This window comes from Podarcis pityusensis (assembly GCF_964106645.2).
Source record: "Podarcis pityusensis genome assembly, chromosome: 3".
NCBI lineage: Eukaryota > Metazoa > Chordata > Lepidosauria > Squamata > Lacertidae > Podarcis > Podarcis pityusensis.
Window position 1 is genome coordinate 21,118,251 of NC_138026.1, and position 21,871 is coordinate 21,140,121.

Consider the following 21,871-nt stretch of genomic DNA (forward strand, 5'->3'; position numbering starts at 1 on the left):
GTATATTTATGATTGTTTTAAAAGGTGTTCTAAGTCGCTTGGAGACCTTTGGGTAACTAGTGACCAACAAAGAACAATAGACAATAAAATGTCCATCAGAAACAGGGCTTAGCTTTAATCACCATTCTCACAATTCAAGATGAATTATCTCAGATTTATTTATATGAATAATCACATCTGACACAATGGAATTAAATTATAAAGCAAAAAAAACCCCACACCCCTACTTTTTTATTCACAACAAAACCTCTGTCTGAGTCTTTCCCTTAAATTGTTGTTGTTGTTTACTGCAATTATTATTACAATTATTACAATTTGTTATCTGCCCTTCACCCTAAGGTCTCATGGCAGGTTACAGCAATTAAAGCACAAAATTAATGTTAAAATTATTATTATACAATATTAAAAGCAGTTTAAAAATGAGTTAACATTTTACAAAAATAAGGCAGGTCCTAAAAACATACATCTCAAGAGTCAAAACATTAGCAAGTCCCCGTTAATTGCAGATGGCAAGTCTTTTCCTGATCAGCGATTTGGGGACTACAAAGGGCTTAATGCCACATGGACAACTTTCTCTTCAGGCTTCCTTAGGGAACCTGCCATTAATAATCAGCAAAGGGCAACAGGCAGTGCGCTAGCTCGCCTTTCAGGTGGCACTAGAGACTAAAAATCTCTCTCCCACCTTTCTTGTGATTCAGTATGCCCAAAACCTTTCCTTCCCAAAAGCCCTTGTTTAGAATCAGCATGGACCCAATTACCAGCTCCTGGCACTTTCTGAAATAAGATTTACCACTTCTGCTGGTGCTCGACGAACGATGAGACACGTAGCTTATCGAGTTCTTAGAGCGAACTGTCAGCAATTGACAGTTTATTTAATGCCATGACTGCGCCAGGTGTTCCTGGGGTGTTAGGCAGGTGGGTAAGCTGTGGTGTTTCCCATTTCCTGAGGTAAATTTCAGGAGGAGCTGTACTCCTTCGATTTCTATCTCTTTTCCTTCTGGTGTGGTGTTCTGTACATAGTATCCTTAGTGGTAAGGTCTAGATTCATTATAAGTTATTGTAACTTTAAGTTAGGTCTGCTGCAACTGGATTTCTTACAGACAGTGTCAATCCTGAATGTATTGGATTTGTGACCATTATGCTCATTTGCCTTCAGTAGCCGTAAAGCTCTGCTGGATGAAATATAATTGTCTCTGGTCTATTTTGGGGGGAATCCTGCCATGTGTTTTAATTTTTACTCTGCTAATTATACATTGGAATCTGCTCTGGATCAATATTGAGTAGAATTGCACGACACAAACGCCACTCTGTAACTGGAAAGATGTGCTGTGCAATTCTCTCCATGGTCTGTCAAAGCACATCTCACTTACATTTTGACTTTAATTTGCACAAGACACTTTTTGGTGCCTGATATCCCAAGAATACTAGGCCTGAAATCCATTCTAAGGAGTAAACCCTCTTGAACACAAGACATAATTCTGTATAAACGTGCCTAGGATGATAGAGGTGTCCTATCAAACAGAGCCAGGACATAGCTTCCAAAAAACTGAAGAAAAATTAACCAGACATACATTTAAACAAGATGACTTGGTGGAGGAGAATAGGAAGTTTTACGGTTTGTACTTTCTTCTAAATAAGGTACACCGGGTAGAGGAACAGCACACAGCTTCTAAAAATTCCATTTTCCTCAAACAAATAATAATGCGATTTGAGTTTGAGGAAAGTGCAGTATCGCCACAACAAAACACCTGCCTTAAGGGAAGATAGGAATCATGTGTGGGGAAAAGTGCATCTTTATTGTGAAGGGAATAATCCAGGGTAAAGAGTTCTTTGCATAGTCCCCGGTTCATTAAACAACTTTTTAAAATTGACATATCAACTTTCAACAGAAGTTTACATGGCAGAAACCCAATAAAAAAGTAAAAAACACCCACATTATTAACATTAAATTGCTAAAAATAAAGAAGAAGAAAAGCACACACCCAGCCATCAGAACAGTAGTACAAGTAGTGCAAGAAACAGTAATAATATATCAACCTTTCAAAGTTCAGGAAGTTAGTGAAGCAGGCACAAGCCAAGTATCTCTGAGTTTTCCCCAACCAGGGAACCACCACAGAAAAGGCACTGTCTCTTGTCATCTGCCTCCATTTTGAAGGCAGAAACATACAGGCAAGTTTATTTGGGAGCAAGTGGTCCTTCAGTTACCTTTCATCCCATAGGCACAAGGGTTAGATGTTGCGCTTTTTCAGAAAGGAAAATAAATTACCTATATAAGCCCTTAATAAGATTAAACAGTATTATCTAGAGCTTGCCCATGCCAGAGTTTGCTGTAGGTTTGCGTTCACGCGTAATTTGTGTAGTACCAGAACGTTACCCTCAAATAATACAAATCTTGATTGGTAAATTGCTGGAAATTGGACTCTAAACCGCTCCATTCAGGGTCACAAATAATTTGTTTTGGTAGTTTGGGGTGGATGGATCAATTGTCACTTTCTGCTAACCCCCTTCCATCCCACTGCTTCCTCAGTCTTTTCATTTCTTTTTTTGTAACTGTTTCTGGTACGTTCCTGAAGGGAGGATATTTTTTCCTTTTGATCCCTCCCATTTGCACAAAACCAGAAAACTGCACAAGGAAATGGCACTAGCATTAGCCTCTTCCCCTTTGTGTGTTTATAATTCTGAACCATCAGATTTGCTGAAGCCAGAAAACTGCACAAGCAAATTTACAATTGCCTGGCTATGCCTACTGCACACTTCTTATGCAGATTTTTCAAATAAATAAAAAACCCAAGGTGCACAGCTATCTGTGCGCATTCCCTGTTGTTACTTAATTGGCATAATAACAAATGAGAAGACAGGTTCAAAAAGAAAAGGAAACTCCTACCAGTATGAATGCGAAAGACTGTGGTTTCTCCTCAGAAACAAATTAAAGTATGCACAAGTGTGGAATACTCCAAGTTAATTTGGATGAGGAAAAGTGGATTAACAGATAAATAATGCTCACATGTGGACAAGCCCCTCAATACATTTGCTGAAAGCAGACAGCAGTAAGCGGACAAGGTACACCAAGCCAGAAATGCTCAAAGGACAAGGAATAATTGTACTATATCAAAATCTAGAACTTCAAGCAAGAGATCCCAACCACATACCAGAAGGGAAATCGACCTCATCAAATTCCAGCTCTACCAGCGAATCTCACCTGGATAACAGTCTCTAACAATACAATTTGCATTTCTTTAAAATGGCTTTAAGAATGTTCCACATTAAAACAAGGCATCCACATTTCCTTTCATTCCCTTCATCTCTTCCTCTGGTGACGAGCAGACATCTAGTGAAAGAAAAAAGCACATCTATAAATATTATTACCCAGATGATTTGTCAATGAATGTATTTGTAACACTTTGATTTTGACAGTTCAGTCAGTTTAACAATATTTTTTAAAATACTTTTTACTGTTTTATTTTCTTTTATTGCTATTGGATTTTATTGCTTTTAGGCACCATTTTACATTTTTTTATAACATTGTATTTCTAAGTCAGTTTCAAACAGCAAACTGCTCTCTTTTCCCATAAGTATTTTGGTACATTTGGCGCAATTTTTAAAAATAACCTAAAACACCCCCCCCCACAAAAATGCCACCTTTTAGTAAACGAGGGGCTCTGCTGAAAATGGATTCATGACGACTGTATCGGTGTTCCTCTGTTTGAATGAACAGAGTCAGTTTAACAACATTGTTACTGGCTTCTGTTTTAACACACACACACACCGTACTTTTCCGTCTATAGGACGCCCCCATGTATAAGACACCGCCTATTTTGGGGGACTCAGATTTAAGAAAATTGGGCAAGATGGCGGCATGTATAAGGCGCCCCCTAATTTTTGACATTATTTTTAAGGGGGGAAACCTAGTCTTATACACAGAAAAATACGGTGTGTGAGTGTGTACACACCCACACCCATCTTTCCTGATAAATTTTCTCCCACACAAAATGTGTGCCGTTTTAGATTGGCAGGAAAAAAACTGTTCTGGAGGGTCCTCTAACCCGCTGGGACAGATTTTGAAGATGCACTGATGGCGGGAGGAGCTACAGGGGAGAGGAAAGTTCGGGTGCACAAGCTGTTTTACCAGAACAGCAACATGTGATCCACTGTCACTATATGGAAAATTATTTGGCCAACTTGTAGTCTTGCTGAGAGCTACTTTTCCATTCTAGCTAATTAGGAGATGTCTCCAACCTCAGCTTGTGTAACTTGTGGACTTTCTTCCAATAAGTGTCCAACTCTCTTTAATAAACTTTTATGTTTAAATCAGCAGACTCTCTAAAACGATGTCCCTTAAAATTATCCTTATTGCACAGAAAGAATCACTGATATTCTTGAAGCAAGGATCACTCACAACATGGAGAAAACATGTTTAATCATGTATCACATCACTTTTCTTGAGAAACTGAGATTAACCATACACTGAAGCATAACAGCTAACAAAAAATCCAGCTCACTAATGTAATAAGCAAAATGCTGCCATGTTAATGGCAAAGTGTATTAGAATTTGTCTAGTATTAGTATATCATTAATTCTTAAAACTGAAAAGTGATTTTAAAAAATGTGCTCTTATATCCTAATGACACTTATTTTCTTTAGTTTTTGTATGCATTAGAAACTTATTTCCCCCGCACTTTGTATTTGTTAATATTTTGAAATTCAACAAAAACCATTTGGGAGGGAAAACCCAGTTCAGGTTTTTTTTAAAAAGGAGGAAACATTTGGCATTTCCCTAATCCCCATCCATTAAAAAGACAAGAAACAAGAAATATCTGTTTCAGAAATGAATTTATTTTACCTCATTACATTGCAATGTACACCTTGCAGCTTAACAGTGCTAAATAAACAAGCATATTGGCTGATATGATAAATTACCAAAATTAGCTTTCCCAGTGGGAACTACAACAGGCTATCCTGACTTTGTTTTACACAATATTAACTTTCACAGTACTGTTTCTATTTTTGAGCCCTAACTTTAAGTAAAGGGATATCTGAAAACTTGGGGGGGGGGGGGAGGGAAGGGAAGAAGTGAAAAAGAAGCTGGCCTATACAAAAATAATTACTGTATCAAAAGTCTCATTTTGTTGTTTTAGTTTTTGAACTAAAGAAAGAAGACATTGTTTTCATGCCACTCTTGTCAACTTTTGCCAGGGCCTTTTGAGCAGCTGACATCTTACTGTTTGCCTGGAAATAAGAACAGAGGAAAAAGTTAGACTAAAGTAAAGTTTCCACGCAACGTCATGCCTATCAAGCAGAAACCACACATATCCTTTAGCTATTGTATATCCCTTCACACTACGTGCCTAAATATTTTATCTGGGGGATAATTTGATAAATGTAATCACATGGTTTGCAGATCTGGCTAATATAAAAAGTTGACATTTGGCCTGATCCGGACAACATTTCTTCACATTTAGATAGGTGGGATGTTTCATCAGTTAGACGGCACAAACATTAATGAAATCATCAGACACCAGAATCCTGATCATGGTGGGAATACATTGAAGTTAAATGCATGGTTTTTTATCCCGGAAATGCTACAGTAAAAACAAGTATTAATATACACATCTTTAATACACATCCACACATGCAGTGAACCGCCCTGAGATCTTGTGATAAAGGATTGTATATTTTTTTAAAAAGGTTAAATGAAGAAGTAAAATTAGACTACTGTTGCTGCTTGAAATTCCTCACTTTGAAACTCTGTGTTTCTCAGGTTATCCAACATCTTTTATGAGTAAACTGAACTGAATTATGCAGACTACTCAACTCTTTCCACATCTTAAATACTGTACAATGCCTGCTCCAAAATTTTGTACTGTGTGTGATTCTTGAGTTCCTTTTTACTAAGCTAAGAGTGTCACCTGTAAGCTACACTCCAGCCCTAAGCCTTGATGTCACAAACATCCTAACTGTTCGGGGTGAATATGTTAGAAAATTGTTCCTTAACTAGGGAGGCTTGCTGTCACCATCAATGGAATCAGTAGTGCTATGGCCTCCCCTAATGGGAACTCCATTGGGGCAACTGACCCCTGCTGAAAGCAGGACTTTGTTTTTCCTTTATAGCAAGGCTTGGCCTCAAGCTGTGCTATGAAGGAAAAATGGGTCACCTGATGTCATAGTGATGTCAGGTGACTGGCAGGTGGGCGGAGCCTCTCTCTCACACCCCTTGCTTAAAGTGGCCCACTGTGGGTGGAGGAACTCAGGGAATGGATTCAACATTCCAGGATACAGTTGTAGCAGATTTATTAAAAGCTTTACTAGTTCTTTAGTCCTAGATAGCCATGAAAGCCTTTTAAATTCCCGCCACCAATATTTTCACCATTTCTTGAACTAGTTAGAATATACTATTCTAAAACTTAATGGGTTTTTTTCCTCACATATAGAATTAGGAGGTTTTTCCAGCCAGAACTTCCTGGAACTCAATTCTGGCACCTCTCAGGTGGATGCCATTGCCATTCTAAGAGAATGAGGGAGGTGTTCATGGTGAGTTCTGGCACCCCTTTTTCTGGAAAAATAGCACTGGATAGAATGTACTGTACATGCTTAGAATATGTATTCTACTTTCTCCTGAGTAAAGTAGCATCCTACAAGAAAATGAGGCTGCTAGTCAAAAAGCTAGTCGGAAAAGCAATATACAACTCACCCTTTTGCTTTTCAGATCACTAGTATTAAACTTGGTGTAATCTTCTTCTGCTTCCACGGGGGCATCTGATAATTTCCTTTTCTGCAATGTTAGAGTGAGGATTTGCTCCATAAAAATCACAGTGTATTGCATACACCGATCTTCAGCGTAAACAAAAAACGTTCAGGCTTAATGTGAGCAATGGTGATAAAGTTATCCAAAGCAGTATCGCCTGTCCTCTAGATTAAGTGGGAAAGCCGATTGCAGAACATGCAAGCAGAGGTGGGAAAAATGCTGAGTGAGAATGGTTGGATAAAGGAAGAAGAGGAAGCAGAGATCTGAAAAGTGGAAGTAGTATGGACCTGGGGAAGTGAGAGGCCAAGGACATTAATACAAAAGACACAAGTGTATTTTCTTATCATGTATGCATCCGTATAACTCCTGCTTTGAAAACCATAGGCATAATTGTAGCACTTCATTGCCAACATATACTCTATGTACCAGACAGTTTGAAAGGTCTTCCTCATTTGATTGGTGATTAAAAATAATTGCACATTCTTCTTACATCTTGCCGAACACTGTGACACTGTTTCATGCTTTTAGCTCCATGCTTTAAAAAAGCCCAGTTATCAATGGGGGTGGGGAGTTTGTTATCAATGGGAAAAGAAGTATTTCAGGACTTGACTTCCTCTCCTCTAAGGATTTCTTTGGTACAGCATTTCTTTTTCACCATCTCCAGGGTTCCAGACCATGGTCTGAAGGCTCACAATGCACCCACCTCGCTGAGGCAAAGCTCACCTGAGTCTGGCCAATGCCTGAACAGGGATCTGCCTGAAAACCCCATGCAAACTGCCCTCAAGTTCCGTGATGGAAGGAACGCAGGGCATAACTGCATGAAAACGATACGTATCCAGCAGTACCTCAATTTTCATTACCTTGGATGCTGGCTCCGCTGGAGGACTTGCAATCTGTGGGAGCCTGGAAAGCAAAACAAAAAAGAAAAGAGGTTAAGGTAATCAAATTTTAGAACTATCAAGCTAGAATATTTTATCAGTAAGTAACTCATCTATTTATTTTGAAGTATTTGTGTGGGAGACAAGCAAGAGTGAGTTTTTATCAGGGTGGGAGCCTGGGGAAAGGGGGAAACTTTCCAGGTGGGAGCTGGGGATACTCAGTTTTTGTATGTGGATTGAAGATTAGGGTAAAACTGGAATATATATATAGCCCTGCATTCGAGTTTTACCCTAATCTTCAATCCTCTCCTTTCTTTCTTCTTTTGCCTTCCTCTCTTGGCTTTTGCTCTCTCTCTCTCTCTCTCTCTCTGACTTCATTTGTTCTAGATATAATTTGATTGCATTGTGAAAACTTTAATAAAAACTTCTGGGCTAGAACAGCCATGCACCACACACACAAAAAAAGAATTCTACTTTTATTTCAAAGTTGTATTCCCTGTGTGTCAGTTCTGAAACAAAAATGCCAAAGCCAAATGACAACAAATATTAATTCAGATGCAACCTAATAATCAAATGATGTAAGCAGTGGGCAGGAAGACTAAAAAACATAAAAGTAGCATTAGGAGAAAATGTAATGTGTACAAAAAACGTTCAAGTTCCGCTCCGCGGCAACCCGGAAATAACAGAGCACGTTACTTCCGGGTTTCGCCACTTGCGCATGCGCAGACGCTCAAAATGACATCACGCGCATGCGCAGAAGCGGCGAAAAGCGATGCGCACGTGCGCAGACGTGCCATCACTAGTTACGTTTGCTTCTAGATGTGAATGGGGTTCCGGAATGGATCCCGTTTGTATCCAGAGGTACCACTGTATGCAAAGCAAATGTGAAACTTAGTCATGGGCGTCATCTTTTCTAAGTGCTGAATCAACTGCACGTGTACGTACTTTGCAAATTGGAAAGAGAAAAACACACCCAGCAAAGGCAGAAACAGCAGTAAGTAAAGCAGCAATTTCAGTATTTCATTATAATATTTTATGACAGTCTCAATGCCTTCTGTACTTAACTAAATCAGCGATTCTCAAAGTTTGCGCCCCCGAGTTCCAAATTAACTGGCTGAAAATTACAGACACAGATGAATCCTTTCCACCTAATACAGTGGTACCTCGGGTTAAGTACTTAATTCGTTCCGGAGGTCCATTCTTAACCTGAAACTGTTCTTAACCTGAAGCACCACTTTAGCTAATGGGGCCTCTTGCTGCCGCCGCGCTGCCGGAGCACAATTTCTGTTCTCATCCTGAAGCAAAGTTCTTAACCTGAAGCACTATTTCTGGGTTAGCGGAGTCTGTAACCTGAAGCGTATGTAACCTGAAGCGTATGTAGCCCGAGGTACCACTGTATATAAAGAGCTAAAGCATGGGGCGGGGGGGAATCAGTCATTGTCATCAAAGTTATCCCTTACAACATAAAGCATGAACACTCACCTCAAATACTGAGCTAGTGCAGTACTCAGCTCTTCAGAAATATATTCAGTTATTAAACCATGAGCATAGCGAATATAGTCCTCTGAAAGAAAAACAAAATAAATGCTATATATTATTAAAACATCTCTCCTTTAGAATGTTCAGTCTCCAAATTAACACTGCCCCAAGTTTACCACTTCTATCTGTGATGAGTGATCAGCACCTTTAGTTCCGTGGTGTTCCCATCAGTGCATCTCACACACCCTTTGGCCTAAACCAGATGTGGGGAACCGCTGACCCTCAGCAAGCATGGCCAATGGTTAGGGCTGGCGGGAGTTGCAGTCCAGTAACAGTTGGGAGGGCCAAAGGCTTCTCACACCTACCCTAAACAGAATCAATACTTGCAAAGAGCAGACACTGAATGCTATAGACAGCTTGCAGCATGCCAGCAGTACTTATGTCCCGAATGTCACTCATAATTAAAATGCAGCAGTGGTTGTCAGCTTCTTATTGGTTGTGTCTTGGGAAAAAATAAAATTGGAAAGGGATGGAAAACCACACAGATGGCCATGCAAATGTTCCCTATTGGTTTCATAAGCCCAGGCAACCAGATGGGTTATTTCTCCCTATCTGACCTTCTCTTCTCTTCCCAACTGAATACTACTGAAGGCATAAAACTGGCTATAAAGTTATGTAGCAACTATTATCTGTTTTGCCTCAAAAGGATAGCAGTGCTGGGAACATCAACTAGTTTTGGGGAGGGAGATGGGTGCATTGTGGCCTGATAAGTGTTTAGCAGCAGTGGCCTGGTAACTATAAAAACACCACACACACACAAAAATTAAGAGAAACTGAAAAGAATGCCTGGAAAAGCAACTAAGTGAAGGAGGGGAAAGTGCAACACACAAGCTGATGTCATATGGGAGTTGTTACAGTAAGGAAAATGTAAATACAGTGGTACCTCGGGTTAAGTACTTAATTGATTCCGGAGGTCCGTTCTTAACCTGAAACTGTTCTTAACCTGAAGCACCACTTTAGCTAATGGGGCCTCCTGCTCTTGCCGCACCGCTGGAGCACGGTTTCTGTTCTCATACTGAAGCAAAGTTCTTAACCCGAGGTACTATTTCTGGGTTAGCGGAGTCTGTAACCTGAAGCGTTTGTAACCTGAAGCGTATGTAACCCGAGGTACCACTGTACTGCAAGAGAAAATCATATGTGCAAACAAATTAAGTACTGTACAAATCTTACCAGCATAAATTTATATTTCACTTGGGACCTAAATCCCCTCACCTTCAGTGGTATCCGTGTTCCGTTTGCCGCTGATAAATGTAGCAGACTGCACCTTTCCACCCACAGGTATGTCATTGTCTTTTAACACTTTGACAGTCTGGTCGACCTGACAAAAGCCACAAAACAGAAGGGCTTATCATCGCTGCCGTTGTACGTACATGCAATGTACCACCAAAGCCAAACCCTGAACCTACGAACTGAAATCTAGCACACGTTTGTAGCTGCTACCACACTGACATGGGTTACAATCTTCTACGGTTGCCCAAATAAACCCCCTTTTGGTGGGATGAATGAGAATTGTGCAAGAAAAAAGTGGCACTCCTGAGACATTTCCGTTCGTGTAAAATGTAACTGCTCAGGAGAAAATCACAGAGGACTGCATTTACGACATACAATTTACTGTTAAAATAGCTACAAACTTAGCAAATTATTGATACACTTTTTAAAAGTTTTCTTAACCAAACTTTTTCCCTACTGCAGCCAGCAAAGGCTACTGAGGTATTCCATTTGTAGAGCGATCACAACTAAGCTAGCATAACTACAGCAGAAAAAGTGGGGATTTTAAGCAGAGATTGGATGGCTGTCTGTCAGGGATGTTTTAGCTAAGATTCCTTCATTGCAGGGGGTTGGACTAGATGACCCTTGGATCCTTTCCAACTATGAGTCTATGAGTAAGTGGAATGCAGCTTATGCTGCTCACAGAAAATGGGAAGAGAGAGGGGAGAGGAGAGGGAAAGTCCTGCATTACATCTGAATGCCCCCCTTTTATTTTCAGACAAGTAACAATGCAAAGCAAATGTGAAACTTAGTTCAGGGGCGTCATATTTTCTAAGTGCTGAATCGAGTGCAGCATGAGAATACATGTACGTACTTTACAAATTGGAAGGAGGAATACACACCCACCAGAGGCAGAAACAGCAGTCAAGCAGCAATTTCAGTACAGTGGTACCTCTGGTTACGAACTTAATTTGTTCCGGAGGTCCGTTGTTAACCTGAAACCATTCTTAACCTGAGGTACCACTTTAGCTAATGGGGTCTCCCGCCGCCGCTGCACGATTTCTGTTCTCATCTTGAGGTAAAGTTCTTAACCTGAGGTACTATTTCCGGGTTAGCGGAGTCTGTAACCCGAAGTGTTTGTAACCCGAGGTGTTTGTAACCCGAGGTACCACTGTATTTCATTGTTATATTTTACGACAATCTCAATGCCTTCGGTACTTAACTAAATCGGCAGATCTCAAAAGTTTGCACCCCCATGGTTCCACATGAATTGGCTGAAAATTACGGAAGTCCACCAGTCACAAAATGGCTGCCCAAGGGTTTAGCCAGTCACAAAGCAGAGACAGGTGGAGGTGGAGTTTGGGATAATCTGAGGGAAATTACTGACAACTACAATATCTAATCCGTCCCAGAAAATACATAGGAACTTGGGACACTTACTGGGAAGCTTCCTTCCGGTCTGGTGTAACTAAGGCAATCAATAGTACAGGTAAAGAAGAGGGAGGTCCTTAGAAATCGGCTGCATCCTTATAGCACTGTTACACTTTTTTAGTTTTAACTATAGTCCCTTGCTTTTGTACAAGGCAACATGTAATATTCAGAATTCATCACAATAGAAAAGAAACTCTTTTAACATAAAGATACCTTCTTCTTCAGCCACTTCAGTGCTTTCTCCTCGCTGTATTTATAAAATTTTCTGCCACCTATTTCTGAGACAAAAAGAGTCGCTCGTATTTAGGTTTGTACTTTCACGACATTTATATATTTATTTGTTGAATTTATACACCGCTCTGACATGAAATAAGACATTGCAGTAGATATGCTATTTCAGCATCTGTACAAGGTTACCAGTGAACACATTTATAAACACACACACACACACACACACACACACACACTGCTTTTTTCGTTAAAAAAATGTTTAGGGGTACTCTCATTTTGACTCAAGAAAATCACCATTTTATAATCCAAATCGGGGTAAATAAATACAGTAAATACAACGAAACCAACCAATCACTGTGCTAGATTCCAACTCCTACTTCACACATTAAACGCTCACTTCCATCTGAGATTCAGGAAACACCATGCCAGGAAATGAGGCCGTCATCAGAGGTAGCAATGGAACTGATGATTCACTGTGCTAGAGAAGCTTTTTTTAAAAAAAAATAAGTTGTTTCTTCTCCCGTTAGATTCACAAAATGTTTAAGGGTATGCGTACCCCTGTGTACCCCCAGAAAAAAAGCACTGTACATATACATATATACACACACACACACACACAAAGCTTACCAGTGAAACACACACACACACAACCTTATAAGCATTGGTCTATTTTGCTCATTAACTGGCAGGGCTCTCCTATGTTTCAGAGAGGGCTCTCTTCCAGTCTTACCTACAGATGTCAGGGACTGAACCAGAGACCATGTGCATGCAAAAAATGTACTCTACTACTAATTAAGCTACAGTCCCTCCCTCTACAACTTGGGCATGTTGAACACACTCAGAGTTTCAGCTTACATTCCTGGCACTCACAATTGCAGAAACTGTCGTGAAAGTATGGATACTCTGCGTTCAGTGGCCTCTCTCATACAGACCCTCTATAGTTTGACACGGTTCACTGGGAGTTATTTCTGCATGTATGGCTTGTGAAGCCCTGGGAAGGCTGACTGTGACAAACCTTCACTGGCATAACAGCATGAACTGACAAAGGACTGTAAAACCTGTATCAAATGCTGCTTGTTCATTTTATTTGTCAGATCTTGTACCTTTTTCATCTACTAGGTGGTGAACAGATTGCGAAACGTTCTTGCAATTTAGCAACATTGCACAGGAAGAGAACTCTTCGTCTACCAGAAACTGATCCAAAGGCTGAAACTTTCCCTGCTGGAAAAAGGGAATATAAATCAAAATGGTGAATGGATTAAAGTGATTCTAAAATATTTTGCCAGAAATGTATTTTTTTTATGGCCAGGTAATTTCAGCTAGAGATGGATGGATGACAGGTACTACCAAAAGCTGCTAAAAAATTAAAGAACAGCAAAGCATTAACAGTTATTTCAAACTGATGAAAAAGGCAACAGAATTCTTTAATGAAGGGTGTTTAAATAAAGCTTTTTTTTAAAAAGTCAGTATTTTAAACTCCTAGTGACTCTTTGTTGTGAAGGATAAATGCAAGTTCTGCAAGTGAAAATGCACCAACAGAATTAGCAGACCAAAAGGCAACAAGATTTTGAACTCTCTCTTTCACTAGCAAGATTTACGGACAGAACTCTGGAATAGCCAATCTTTCTTCCTTGCAATACATGTTCCAGTTTGGCTTGAAGCCCTACAGGAGTTGTTTTCTACATGATTTAATAATTTCAAGTTACAGCCATGCCAACCTAACCAGCACATTATAATATGTAGTGGAGTCTACTGACTACACTTGAACACCTACCTACTTTAGAGCATTAATTTACAGTTGTTTTTGGAGAAAAGCAATATAATGTCATCCTTAAAAATTTCTAGTTACCTACCTCTTTCTCTGCCTTGGTAAGGTAAAACAACAAAAGAAATAAGGGATCCACTGGTGTAGCAAATAATAGCCGTCCATCTAAAAGTATATAAAAAAGCATCATCGTGACAATAGATAATTAATTCTAATAGTAATTTCCCTTGATAAAGACAATCTTCCCCTGAATAAAGAAATAGGTTCTATACCCCAAATAAAATATTGCTATATTTGATTTTGGGTGCACAAACCTATTTCTTTATCCAGGAGCAAATCCATGTAGACAGTTTTGAGCCAAGAGGCCTGACTTGGTGTAAGACAGCTTCCTATGTTCCTGTGTATATTCTTATACAGATCTGAATTGAGGGCAATTGAAGCATAAAGCTTCGCCCAGGTCATTACATGTAAATGAGGATAAACTAAGCCGCAGTAGCTCAGGAATCTGTGTATGCCTAAAATCACGAGGAATCGCTGCTTGAAGATCAGGCTGCAAATGGAGAAAGAGGACACTGCTCACCATGTTGAACAGCTTCGCCTATAAACCACGACCGGTATTCTTCATGAAAAGCTTTCACTTCAAACACCTGTCGGCCATCACTTCCGAACAAGTAAAGGGCTGCTTGTCCTGTTAAAACGACGACGACACGGATATTGGTTTCGGATTTCTGAAGCTGCCAATAGCCACCCCCAATCAAAAGAAGAAAGTAAACTCTCAGGAGAATGCCGGACTATATGCAAACCTTAAGTGCAAAAGAAACTCAGACAAATAGAAAGGTTTAAGCATCACACTGAAACTAGGGATTGCCAACTCATGCACCCACAGAGACCTTCCCAGGTACCCGCTGAGTCCCCTTAGTCTGCAAAGAAGCATTATGTTGTAGCTAACAATTGGCTGCTGTGCACGAACGGGTGAAGTGGGGGGGGGGTCACCATTGTTTCCCTGCTTTGCAAATGTGCCCATGGGTCCAAAATGGTTGACAACTCCTGTGCCAACCCATGGTTTAGGAAGCTTAACTATCGTTTGGCAGGGATCACATCTGGATGTAATGCTAAATGTAGAGAGAAGCAATAAGCTTTGGCAGGGAGTTGGAACACAAACACTGGTTTGGACAGAATGTCAAGCCAGCCAACTCTGTGGTTTGTTTCCTTGCTCCAGGAAAGGAAGAGGGAAGGAAGACTCAAGCTGCGTGCACAAGCAGGAAGCTCATAAAAGTAAATGTACCCCTGACCGTTAAGTCCAGTCGCGGATGACTCTGGGGTTGCGGTGCTCATCTCGCTCTATACAGTGGTGCCTCGCAAGACGAAATTAATTGGTTCCGCAAGTTTTTTCTTCTTGCGAGTTTTTCGTCTTGCGAAGCACGGTTTCCCATAGGAATGCATTGAAAATCAATTAATGCGTTCCTAGGGAAACCGCTTGCCAGGCTGGCGGTGCGGAGAAGGGCTTTTCTCCCCACCGCAAGCCTTCAGGACAGGTACGGGAACAGAGGGGAAGGCGCGCAGCGCTTTCCCTCTGTTCCGGGGCTTGCGTGGGAGGAGGGTTTTTCTTCCCCACCGCCAACATTCAGAACAGCATTCTGAATGTTGGCGGTGGGAAGGTAAAGCCTCCTCCCACCCCAAGTCTTCAGGAAAGCCATCCGAAGCTGGGCGGCGGGAGAAGGTGTCCCCGCCCCCCCCGCCCGGCATCGGAGCTTCGTTCCGATGCCGGGCGGGGGGAGGAGGCGTTCCCCCCCCCGCCCGGCATCGGAGCTTCGTTCCGATGCCGGGCGGGGGGAGGAGGCGTCCCCCCCCACCCGGCATCGGAGCTTCGTTCCGATGCCGGGCGGGGGGAGGAGGCGTCCCCCCCCCGCCCGGCATCGGAGCTTCGTTCCGATGCCGGGCGGGGGGAGGAGGCGTTCCCCCCCCGCCCGGCATCGGAGCTTCGTTCCGATGCCGGGCGGGGGGAGGAGGCGTTCCCCCCCCCGCCCGGCATCGGAGCTTCGTTCCGATGCCGGGCGGGGGGAGGAGGCGTTCCCCCCCCCGCCCGGCATCGGAGCTTCGTTCAGATGCCGGGCGGGGGGAGGAGGTCCGAGGACAGTGGGGAAGACGCGCTGCGCTTCCCCACTGTCCCGGAGATTTCCCTATGGGCTGTCGTCTTGCGAAGCAAGCCCATAGGGAAATTCGTTTTGCGAAGCGCCTCCAAAACGGAAAACCCTTTCGTCTAGCGGGTTTTCCGTCTTGCGAGGCGTTCGTCTTGCGGGTTACCACTGTAGGCTGAGGGAGCTGGCGTTTGTCCGCAGACAGCTTCCGGGTCATGTGGCCAGCATGACTAAGCCGCTTCTGGGCGAACCAGAACAGCGCATGGAAACGCCGTTTACCTTCCCGCCAGACCTATTTATCTGCTTGCACTTTGACGTGCTTTCGAACTGCTAGGTTGGCAGGACACAAGCTAAATTTGCTTAACGTGTTCCATCTGAATGTAAGCATCGTGTATAAACTGGCAAGCCATGGTTTGCAGTCAGCCAGCAAAGCAAAACTGAAAATCATGACCTGAAGTAGATTTACAAAACCATAGTATTAACTATAAAAGGTAAAGGGACCCCTGAACATTAGGTCCATTGCGGATGACTCTGGGGTTGCGGTGCTCATCTCGCTTTATTGGCCGAGGGAGCCGGCATACAGCTTCCAGGTCATGTGGCCAGCATGACTAAGCCACTTCAGGCAAACCAGAGCAGCACACGGAAACGCCGTTTACACCGGAGTGGTACCTATTTGTCTACTTGCACTTCGCGCTTTCAAACTGCTAGATTGGCAGGAGCAGGGACCGAGCAACAGGAGCTCACCCCATCGCGGGGATTCAAACTGCCGACCTTCTGATCGGCAAGCCCTAGGCTTTGTGGTTTAACCCACAGCGCCACCCGTGTCCCGGTATTAACTATAGTTTGGCATGATGTCTGAACCAAGTCTATTACAGACATCATGTGAGATGAACATATCCCAGTTCTGTTGACCCTTGGGAATTAATTTCAAAGAAATCTGACATGGATCTGGGCAGCCCGGGATCTCCATACACATTGCCCAGGCTTGTGGTGCTGCTAACACAGTGGTTTGAATTCACCCCCAGAGGCATACTCCATTGTCTCTCGAGACAGACGGATGTCAACAACAATATCCCTTGGATGTAGCCATTGTTTTATTAGTTCTGGGACAGAGGAAAAGCTGGCAGCTTAACTCAGCCCCCCAAACCCATGTATTTTACAGCAAAACACAATTTACAACATACAGAAACATACAGACATAATCTTACAGAAAACATTTACTGAATAGACAAAAAGCCCTACTCTTTTTAAACACATCCTTTTAAAGCTTCAGTCTACAAAGGAAATACAGTGGTACCTTTGTTCTCGAACAGAATCCGTTCCAGAAGTCTGTCGAAACATTCAAAAACCAAGGTGCAGCTTCCGACTGGCTACAGGAGCTTCCTGCACTCAATCGGAAGCTGCAGAAGCTGCGTTGGACGTTCAGCTTCCAAAAAGCGTTCGCAAACTGGAATACTCACTTCCAGGTTTGTGGTGTTCGGGAGCCAAAACATTCAGGTCACAGGTGTTTCAGAACCAAGGTACGACTGTAATTCAAATTTGAAGGTAAGGGAAGAATTACAATTTCAGACTTGCCTGTACTTGGATTACGCAGTTTTGTAAATAAAGGCTCAGAGCCTGGCTTCTTTGGCAGATTAGTAGCAGATTCTGAAAAAAAGTTAAATTCCAAAGTGAGATATACCCTTCATATATTTTAAAATATTCACATCTAACTACTGTTACTGTAAATATGGTTGAGGCTTCCCTTGTTACCTGTGGAGAGTAAGAATTGCCCCCAGAAGATCAGGTGAGCCCCTATCTTCTGAATACAGTGGTACTTAATTCGTTCCGGAGGTCCGTACTTAACCTGAAACTGTTCTTAACCTGAAGCACCACTTTAGCTAATGGGGCCTCCTGCTACTGCCGCGCCGCTGGAGCACAATTTCTGTTCTCATCCTGAAGCAAAGTTCTTAACCTGAGGTAATATTTCTAGGTTAGCGGAGTTTGTAACCTGAAGCGTATGTAACCTGAAGCGTCTGTAACCTGAGGTACCATTGTACAGACTTCTATTAAACAGGGTTGCAAACTAGAAGCTGTGCAGTCAGATTCATCAAGTTGACATCATCATCACTCATAGGAATGGAGAGAGTATGTCTGAGCTGCCACAACATTTCATGCTACTCATCCTAATTTTACCTGAAAACACAGCTAGGCAGAGCCATTGCTCTCTCCATGCTTTCTGAAGCTGGAAGGCAAAGCAGAATAAAGGAGAAGAAAAGAGAGAGCAGTGCAAAGCACAGCAACAGCCAAGATGAAGAGAAAAGAGGCAAAAAGCAGGACAGGGGAGCAGCCCTCATTCCCCACAGTTGTAGGCCTAGTCTACACATGCAACAAAACATAGCAATAAGAGTTGTGATGTGGTAAAATACTGCGTGGGCTTGAATGTCACCTAACATAAAAGAAACTTCACACCAACAGGAAACATGTTGGACCACAACATCTTTCCCTGGTGTGCTAGATCTTTCCTTGTGGGGATTTGAGTGTTTGTTTTGCCACATGGGATAACAGTCTAAACTGGCAGGCTCCCACTCCTGCAGTTTGATATGTTAAAGACTCATGGGCGTAGCCAGGAGGGCAGCTTCCCCCCATCAAGTAAATAAATAAAAATACTTAACTAACTGACCAATTGCATTGCAGATAGCTTGGTTCTGCCCCCCCCCCCAACATAAAGCCTGCCCCTCCTAAAATAAATCCTGGCTACACCAGGCCATGTGTAGATGGTCAGAATCCCATCTCAGAGGCAGACGAAATGGAGGAGAAAGAGGTCAGATTGAGAAGAAGATCAGGAGGACATGGAAACTTGAGTGACAGGAGAAGGCAGAAAGAGGAAACCCTTGCTTCCTGTGTCTCATCCTCCCACACTTTGTGCACACTCACACACACACACACACACACAAGTTGACATGCATGCACGTGCATGTGTGTGCCAGACAGAAGGGCACAACTGTGAGAAGGTCCTCTCTGACCTATCTTCTCCACCCATTGCAAATATTGGCAAACCCCCTGCTTTTTTAAAAAATCTGCAATGTCTGCATGTCACAGAAGTCAGTTCAAATGCTGCAGCATTTTAATAGTGGTCTCCAACGTTGCGTTCAAAGAACTAGCTTTACCATGAATTCCCGCTCATGACTGCGACTGCCACAGAATGACAAACCGGTATGATTATGGCTGTGATCCAATGAGATGCTAGAGCAAGACCTTAGGGATGCCCTCAGTATATATATTTATGCTCTATACACACACCCCCCCCCCCCAGCTCTAAACAGCAAATCCTCTGGGGCCATAGCAGTAAACTGAGGAAAACAAGTCCAGACCCCCTTGGACACGTGTAACTGGTCAGAGCAGCTCTTTGGATCGAGGCCTTTATCGGCCACAACTCATTTAAAAAAGCGATCATATTTTCATTATCTTGCTAGCAGGCTCCACCACCTCCCCGTTTTTTTTTTCAAAAAGCACCAAGTGCTCCAGGAAGTGACTTCCAGTTTCGTTTCTGCAAATTCTCGCCGAGATGTTTTCTGTTCCTTTGGCACTGATCAGATCCTCCAGAAATGCCTTTTAGGGGGATACATACATACATACATACATACACGCGCACATACAGACACGCGTTGCCCCAAGAGGGCAACATAACTTCAGGACAAGGGAGGGAAGATCCATCCATTCAAATGAAAAGAGATTCCACCTCCACCCCCCCAAAAAGAGCCCATCCTTTCACAGCTGCAGCAGCCCTCTCCCCGCGCCTCTTTGCAAGGAGTTCTTTACCTGGCGCAACGATCACCCATTGGCCGCCGCTGCCTCCATTCCCCGCGGAGGCTTCCAAGAGCCGCTGCCTCCCAGCCGGCATGTTGCCTTCTGCTCGCTGCGGGCCCTTCCCCTCGCTATAACCCTAGACATACAAAAACTAAAAGAGGTGCACAAGCGGGCCAGCTGGCGGGTCGTCGCATGGGAATGTCCTCGCTAGACTTCTTCGCTTGGCGTCCACGCGCAAAGACAAGTTTTATACATATTAGTTTTTTGGTCGGTGCTTTTTTTCTTCTAGGGAATGAAGTTGTTACACTAAAGGTGCCGGTCGAGTTCCCCCAGGGGGAAAAAAAAGCCCTGTTTTTGTTATATTTTCTAAATTTCTGATAATACTTTACTTTTATATTTTGAAGTCACTTCTTTTGGATAATTGAAGCAAGTCATTTGGCAGAGCAACAGCAGTGTGTATATTTTTATATACAGTATTCTGTATGTCACTTGGAGAACTTGGAGATCTTTCAGTGACAAGGCTGGCTATTGATTGATTGATTGATTGATTGATTGACTGATTGATTAAGTTTGTATACCACCCTATACCCGGAGGTCTCAGGGCGGTTCACAGAACAAAATCAAAATATAAAACCACTATATATATAATCAAAATAAAAACAACAACCCAATAACACCTCCCCCCCCAAAAGGAACCAGATTTTAAAGGGGCATAGAATGTAAATCAAATCAAACAAAGACCTGGTTTAAAAAGAACGCTTTTGCCTGGCGCCTAAAGGTGTATAATGAAGGCGCCAGGCGAACTTTATACTGTTTCACTTTGTAAAATTTGGAACTTTACACATTGTTCCCTATGGGCAGGCAGCAGCTAACTTTGTCAGGGTGTGTGAGACATAGAAGGGACCACGAGGGTCATCTAGGCGAACCTCCTTTTCACCCGACGTGGGGCTCAAACCCACGAACCCGAGAGTCTTATGCTCTACCGACTGAGCTATGCAAGCTAAGATCCTGGCATCTAAGGAACCAGACTATCTCATCTTCAACCAATGGAGTTATCAGTCTATCATTATTGCTATTGTAAGTCTGTGTTGCTGACTTTAGGCGGAAATCCAAAATTTCCCGCGCAGGCTTGGGCCAGCGACACCTGGCGGAATATTACTTCCAAAGCATTTAATCGACAATACACTGTGCGGCTACCCTCTTGTGGCTAAATCATATCATTTCAGGCTTTCTGAAATATGTCTCTCGGAAACACATGTTTGCACAGTGCTCTTTACTTAACAAGCTTTGGGAGAAAGTGCTGGACTGTGTAACTATATGACTGTGCAGAAAAAGTTAAATCTTTCAGCAGAGAATATTTTATTGAACTATATACCTGCAGTATGGAAATTGTCAGCGGGACAACGGAAGTGGATTTTCCATGCCTTAACGGTTAAAAAAGAATGTTTTTGCCTGGCGCCTAAAGGTGTATAATGAAGGCGCCAGGTAAACTTTATACTGTTTATACTATACTTTATACTAACCCATTGTCTGGGAAATATACAGTGTTTTCTTCATGGAAGAAATTCTGCTTTCATTCCCCCACCCCACAATTATTTGGTGTGGTCTATGATTACCTTGATCATATTTCATTTTAAATGGACCTTCCTGCTGAATGTAAAGCATAGACCCTCATTTTAAAAGCGAAAAGGGAGAGAAGGCTTCTCTCAAAGTGTTAGAATGCCACCAGTATTTTAAGAATAGAATAAAACAAGATGGTGTTATTTTATATGATACAGAATCCTATGTCCAGCTATGTGCACTGCTACACTTGTGAATAGCCTTAAGAGACCTGACATGCAAGTCTCCTCAGGGTTACATAAACACATCCCGTTCCAACATTTGGGAAGAGTGGACATCAGGTTGTTTAGTGGGGCAACAATTTTAGTTAAATTATTGCCCCAAATGGGGGCTTGTTATAAGAATTTTAAGGTCTCAATCATAGAATAAATGAGCATAAATGCACACTTAGCTAAATATATAAACCAATGTTACGTGTTAAACCATCTGATTAAGAAATATGGTAAAGGGCCTAAGACCTATATACAACCTTTGTAGATCTTGCAGCAGTGTTTGGTAGGATAAATCATAAAAAGTTGTGGTTACAACT

At 42.4% G+C, this 21,871-nt stretch overlaps 1 protein-coding gene across 3 annotated transcripts; it reads right to left on the reverse strand.

Moving 5' to 3' along the window:
* Positions 1-1,644: 1,644 nt before the first annotated feature.
* On the reverse strand, positions 1,645-21,362 carry RNASEH2B (ribonuclease H2 subunit B). 3 transcript variants are annotated; one of them, XM_080999311.1, is made up of 12 exons: positions 21,339-21,362; positions 19,735-19,858; positions 17,509-17,580; positions 14,376-14,483; positions 13,884-13,960; positions 13,134-13,248; positions 12,013-12,077; positions 10,372-10,477; positions 9,103-9,184; positions 7,603-7,645; positions 6,689-6,769; positions 4,814-5,226 (listed from the first exon to the last, which is right to left on the reverse strand). In XM_080999311.1, exons 1-12 carry the CDS (start codon positions 21,345-21,347, stop codon positions 5,119-5,121), a joined length of 990 nt encoding a protein of 329 aa, XP_080855437.1. In that variant the 5' UTR covers positions 21,348-21,362; the 3' UTR covers positions 4,814-5,118. The 3 variants fall into 3 exon arrangements, with proteins under 3 accessions (XP_080855438.1, XP_080855437.1, XP_080855436.1); XM_080999310.1 differs by having other exon boundaries at positions 13,134-13,251; XM_080999312.1 differs by lacking the exons at positions 4,814-5,226; positions 6,689-6,769 and adding an exon at positions 1,645-3,328 and having other exon boundaries at positions 13,134-13,251.
* Between the last annotated feature and the right edge of the window lie 509 nt (positions 21,363-21,871).

Bases quoted from the DNA above. Each gene is read 5' to 3' on its own strand.
- RNASEH2B (XM_080999310.1), bottom strand. The intron at 14,484-17,508 runs GCAAGTCTGAAA...TCGTTTTAACAG, and splicing joins ACTGCGTAATCCAAGTACAG to GACAAGCAGCCCTTTACTTG. The intron at 7,646-9,102 runs GTGAGTGTTCAT...TTTGCTTTCCAG, and splicing joins GCACTAGCTCAGTATTTGAG to GCTCCCACAGATTGCAAGTC.